This window comes from Condylura cristata, unplaced genomic scaffold (assembly GCF_000260355.1).
Source record: "Condylura cristata isolate star-nosed mole 26May11 unplaced genomic scaffold, ConCri1.0 scaffold00001, whole genome shotgun sequence".
NCBI classification, from domain to species: Eukaryota; Metazoa; Chordata; class Mammalia; order Eulipotyphla; family Talpidae; genus Condylura; species Condylura cristata.
In genome coordinates, this window is record NW_004567102.1 from 80,931,719 (window position 1) to 80,936,803 (window position 5,085).

A 5,085-nucleotide genomic window follows, 5' to 3' on the forward strand; every position below is an offset into this window, starting at 1 on the left:
ACTTCCACTGGAAACCAGTGTGGGCCTTTCTCCCCCCTTATATGGGGAGATACGACTGACCACAGCAGCTTTTTCTAAGATTAACTGGATGACGGTGTGGAAGACAAATTGGGAAAGGTAATGTCAGTTTAAACAGATTATCAGCGTCTCCTCTGAAACAGTCAGAATCGCCAGAATGAAAAGTGTGGCGAGTTTCAGGCTCTCACGCAAGCTAAGAGAAGGCCTGGACTTAACACAAGTGTGGACACTGTCAAGTGCCGTTGGGCCGCGGGCTGAAGTGGCCCCGCTGGGCAGTGTCACCACCGTTAGTGCCTCCATCGTCCTTGTCTTGACCTTGCACTTGGCTGTCAGTGAGCTCGAAATGAATACTATGTTTCTTGGCCGTCAGATTCACTGAGTAAAGTATTACTGAGCATGTTCTGTACCTAAGGAGTTTTTAGCTGAGTACATAAAAATTGAACTGCCTAAATATTTGTTTCTCTACTCCCATCTGGAGTGAAAAAGAGGTGGGTGCCTCTCCGCCCCCCCGCACTTACACCCGTCAAACGAGAATTCCGAAATGTTCCCACAATCTGATAGAAGATTCCCTTTTAAGATATCTCCTGAGACGTTGTTGCCATTAAGCTCAGATGTCTGAGAAAATCCATGCAATGGCGCTTTCCTGAACGGACTCTAAGGATGATGATTCATTCCGAGAGTCAGCTATGTCGCCTCACTAGGGGCGGCCCGTGCTCAGGGCCAGCTTTTAGGAAGGTCTGTTTCTCTTTTGAAGTCTGTAAAGGAGAAAGGCTCTCAGGCCTTGCTCCTAACCCTGACTTCCGCTTGGTGGGTAGGTGTCGACTTGCATGGAAAGAAGATCCTGGTCCTTGGGGCCCACGGGTCTTTGGAAGCTGCCTTGCAGTGCCTGTTCCAGAGAAAAGGCTCCATGACCATGAGCTCCCGGTGGGACACGCCGCAGCTCCAAAGCAAGGTAGGCTCGCTTTCGTGACGAAAACTGCAGCCTTGTGACTTACAGGGAGCAGCTATATTTCTTTCCTTTTTTTTTTTTTTAAAAAAAAGATTTATTTATGCATCTAGAACCAGAGGTGCAGGGGCGGTGAGAGGCTTCACCAGAGACAGAGTGGAGCAGAACTGGCCGAATGACAAAATACACTGCTGAGGGGAGCAGCGGGCGGGGCGGGAGAGGTCTGCCGCGCCATGTGGGTCACCTCGGGCTGGGGATCGAGCTCGCACTGAAGTGGCTGCGGCCAGCTTGCTGTGCTGAGCTTTAACCTGCTGGCTACCAGGGAGGGCCGGAAGCAGATACATTTCTCATACATATTTAATCTTCATTAACAATTTCTGGTACATGGCTCCCACAAACTTTGAAATTCCCTGAGCGTGTGAAAGTCCCACCCGGAAACCTCCAGGAAGGGGAGAGGGCCAGGAGGCTGAGTTTAGTCACCGATGGTCAGCGAGTTAATTTGTGGAATGAAGCCTCCATGAAAACACCACAGGAGGGGCTTGAGAGCGCCCAGTCGGAGAGTTGGGGGGCGTGGAGAGGACACAGGAGCACCACACCTCCCCCCCACCTCTGCCACCTGGCTGTTGATCACCTCCTGGAGTATTCTTTTTACTAGACTCGATGTATAGTGAGTAAACAGATTTCCTGAGATCTGTGTGCTGTTCTGGTAAAATAATTGAAGCTGAGGGAAGGGAGTTCTAGAAACTTCTGATTGATACCAATCAGTGAAAAGTACAGTTAGTACCTGGGCTCACTTTGCACACCTGAAAGAGAACAGACAGGACCGGACACTGAGTACCTCGTCACAGAGAGGAACAAATACGGGTGCACAGGCCAGGAAAGATTCACCTCAGGGCATTGATGAAATAATCATTAGCAAAATATGATAAGCCAGAGTCCCGCCCCTGTTGAGTTTATGATATTGCAGGGGTGGTTTAACATCAGAAAGGCTATTAAAATCAATGGCAGTGATTCACCACATTATCAGATTAGAAACGCTGCTGTCACCACAACAGGTTCTGAAAAGCCTATCGATAATTTCTACTTGCCATTCTGATGTTTCCCGAAATCGCCTTAGAGAGTACTAAGCCCTGAGCATGATGAAATGGCTTCAAAAAATGGCAGCAAGAGCCTAGTTTAATAGGGAACTGTTAGGAGCATGCTTTTTGCTTAGGAAGGACAGGGTCGCAGTTACGGACCTCCTGACCAACCTTGTGGAGAGGCCGATACAGGAAGCGAGCAGGAGGGGAATAAGCAGCGATCAGAAAGAGACTCCGAGTGCCCTTCCCTCCATGTGATCTTGTGATCTACAGACACAGGGAAAGAACCCATGAAAATGGGAGAGTCCTGAGTGTTCCCTGGGCTCTTGTGTCTAAGATGAACATGCAAAAAAAAAAAAAAAAAACTGCACTTCTGCACACCACACCCACAGTTAGAAAAAAATTTCAACAACAAAAGTTCTAACAGCAATGAGAATGTGAGAGACCAAGAGTGAATGTAACGAAGTTATTTCTGACCTTTGGGAAGTTATTACATTTCCCCCAAATTAATCAAAATGCTGGCACAGTGTTTTTTTGAATTTGACAGCTGATCCTAACATTTATTTGGAAACAAGAACAAGAAACAAACAAGACAGCTTAGGAACTGTAAATGCCATCGTGGGGGAAGTCAGCCACTGTTCAGTCACAGGCAGGCTCTGTTTCGTGTGACACCTTCAGGGTGAGGGCCACAGCGGCCCCACGTGGGGAGCTGTCCACTTGACCCCCACCTCCACCCCCGGTCAACAGGCCCAAGGCAGTCCAGTTGGCAGCCTGCTGCTGCAGGAAAGACAACCCCACCCAGCTTGGTGGCTGCCCCGGGCCGGAAGGCCAGCAGCAGGGATCCTCCCCCAAGTGCTCTTCAGGGGGCAGGGAAAGGGTTATCTAGTCCCGTCCCCCCCCGTCCCCATTTGCAGGTTGCACCCTCATTGCATTTCTTCAGGTCCAAGTAATTTAAGAAAGGAAAAAAGTCCACAAATAACTTTTTTTTTTTAAGATTTATTTATTTATTCGTACAGAACTGGGGTACAGGCCAGGGACAGAGTGGGGTGCAGAACAGGCAGATCGATGAAGTCCACTGCTGAGGGGAGCAGCGGGCGGGTCAGGAGAGGTCTGCCGCGCCATGTGGATCTCCTCCAGGGCAGGTGGGGATCGAACTCATGCAGAAGCGGCTTTAGCTTCTCAGTGCTGTGCTTTAACCCGCTGCGCCACCAGGGAGGGACACGAATAACTTTTTCTAGGCACCTTCCTGTTGGTCGCTGTTACTGTTTTGTTTGTTTATTTTTTGAGGTGGTGTGAGGGGCTTCCCTGAAGGGGGTCCTGAACGAGGACACCAGATACAGGCTTTGTGGACTCCAGCAGCGTAGCTGACCTCACCGTCAGAGGTTCAGAAGCTGCTCCGTAACCAGGTTTATAAGCTGAACTTGGACGTGGGATGTCGGAGTCAGACCTGTTGTTATCCCGAGCCCCAATCCTCACGATGGTTATCTAATAACTCTTTGCTTAATTACTTGAGACTTATTTCAGTTGACAGGGTTATATGTATACTATATGCAGCATAGTGTAAATTATTTATACTAGGGTCACATATGTTGAAAGCTACATAAAAAGAGGGGGACTGGAGCGCCGACCAAGCACACCATTGACAGGAGCCACGATGTGGGTGCAGGAAAAATGGTGGCTCGGCACTTCCTGGCCCTTTTCTCTTAAACTCAGCAGTGGGTGGGTGTCCAGGTGGGCTGTATTGTTTTTTTCCATTTTCTTGTCTGAAATAGTTGCTAAGGTTTTTCATTTAAAAAATTGACAACCCATTTTGCAAGTGTCTAGCAAGATGAAGTTAAATAAGAAGCACGTTAAATACAGCACATTATTCCTCAACAAAACCTGAAAATACACACTGCTCGTGCTTGAGCTGGAGAATGGACCCAGGAGCTCTGCAGGAGGCTGCTGCAGGTCTCCAACCTTGGCCCTCACTTGAGACAGCCACTCTGTGGGCTAAATCCTAGGTGCTGTTCCCATGACCACCACAGGGTGGCAGCCTATTCAAGACAATGTCAAGACAGCTATCTGTTTTCTCATTCAGAGCCCAGAATTTTTGATTTGGAAAGTCTAACGGAACAGGAAAATAAACCTTGCCCTGAACTGAACAGCTGCAGTGCGATAGAGAAAAAGACCTTCCTTGGCAATCCGATGTTTTTGCAGCTGTCACATAGCCTTCTGCCAATTGTATCTGTATTTTTGCAAAACAGAGACATCTTTCAAAGTACTTTTTTATGATGGGAATAAATCACTTTGTCTCAACTTTGGGATAAATCTCATCCTAAGTGGGGGAATGACTAATTGGCTGTCCCCTCTGGACCATCAAGACACGGGGGTCTGGGGGCTCCTGTCGGCCTCTGTGGGAGAAGCCCCTCTTCAGTGGCCCATGTCGTGGGCTCGTCATTAAAAGTCCTTGACTCAGACAGGCATCCCCCTGGACCTCAGAGCGTGTCAGCTTTCGTCTTTTTTTAGTGTTTCCACTTTGTAGCCAGAAAGAGGGACAGAAAGGTTCAGACTCCCTCCGCTCGCCTTTGAAGTGTGTTTGAAGTCCGCTCGCTGGCCCACTTACACACGCGGGCTCTGTCCTCACGTGGAAGGCCACAGGTCACTGGCCGCCGCCTCCTGCTGCTAGGCCCCGTGCTTCTGCCTGACATTTCTCTTTTCACTATTCCTGTATTTTACTTCTAAAGCACAGGCCATTGCGGGGCCTCTTTTTGGAGGTCAGCCACAGTGACCTCTGGCCAACTGCAGTGGCCACGGTTAATGTGGTACAAAGAGCTCCCGGGTACGGGTTATCGCCCCCGGGCACCCAGTGAACCCTTGGAAAATTTAGCAGGTGGAAATTTTTGTTTTCTGATTTCTTCAACAATGAATAAAAAGTGTATTTTAAGATTATTTCCCATTTAGCTGTTTCTGATCAGCAATGATAAGGGCAGGCAAAGGAGGGTGGAAATTGTCATTGAGATTTTCGTAGCTGCTTGTTTGTCTGAGATGGAGCAAGACCCT

General features: G+C 48.7%; 1 protein-coding gene across 2 annotated transcripts in view; it reads left to right on the top strand.

Moving 5' to 3' along the window:
- The first annotated feature begins 837 nt into the window (after positions 1 to 837).
- MTHFD1L (methylenetetrahydrofolate dehydrogenase (NADP+ dependent) 1-like) overlaps positions 838 to 5,085 on the top strand; it is a 138,766-nt gene continuing 134,518 nt past the window's right edge. For both annotated transcript variants that reach the window (XM_012721984.1, XM_012721977.1), the window contains exon 1: positions 838 to 970. In XM_012721984.1, the coding sequence (XP_012577438.1) occupies positions 926 to 970 (45 nt within the window). In that variant the 5' untranslated portion in view covers positions 838 to 925. The remainder of the gene's footprint in view (positions 971 to 5,085) is intronic.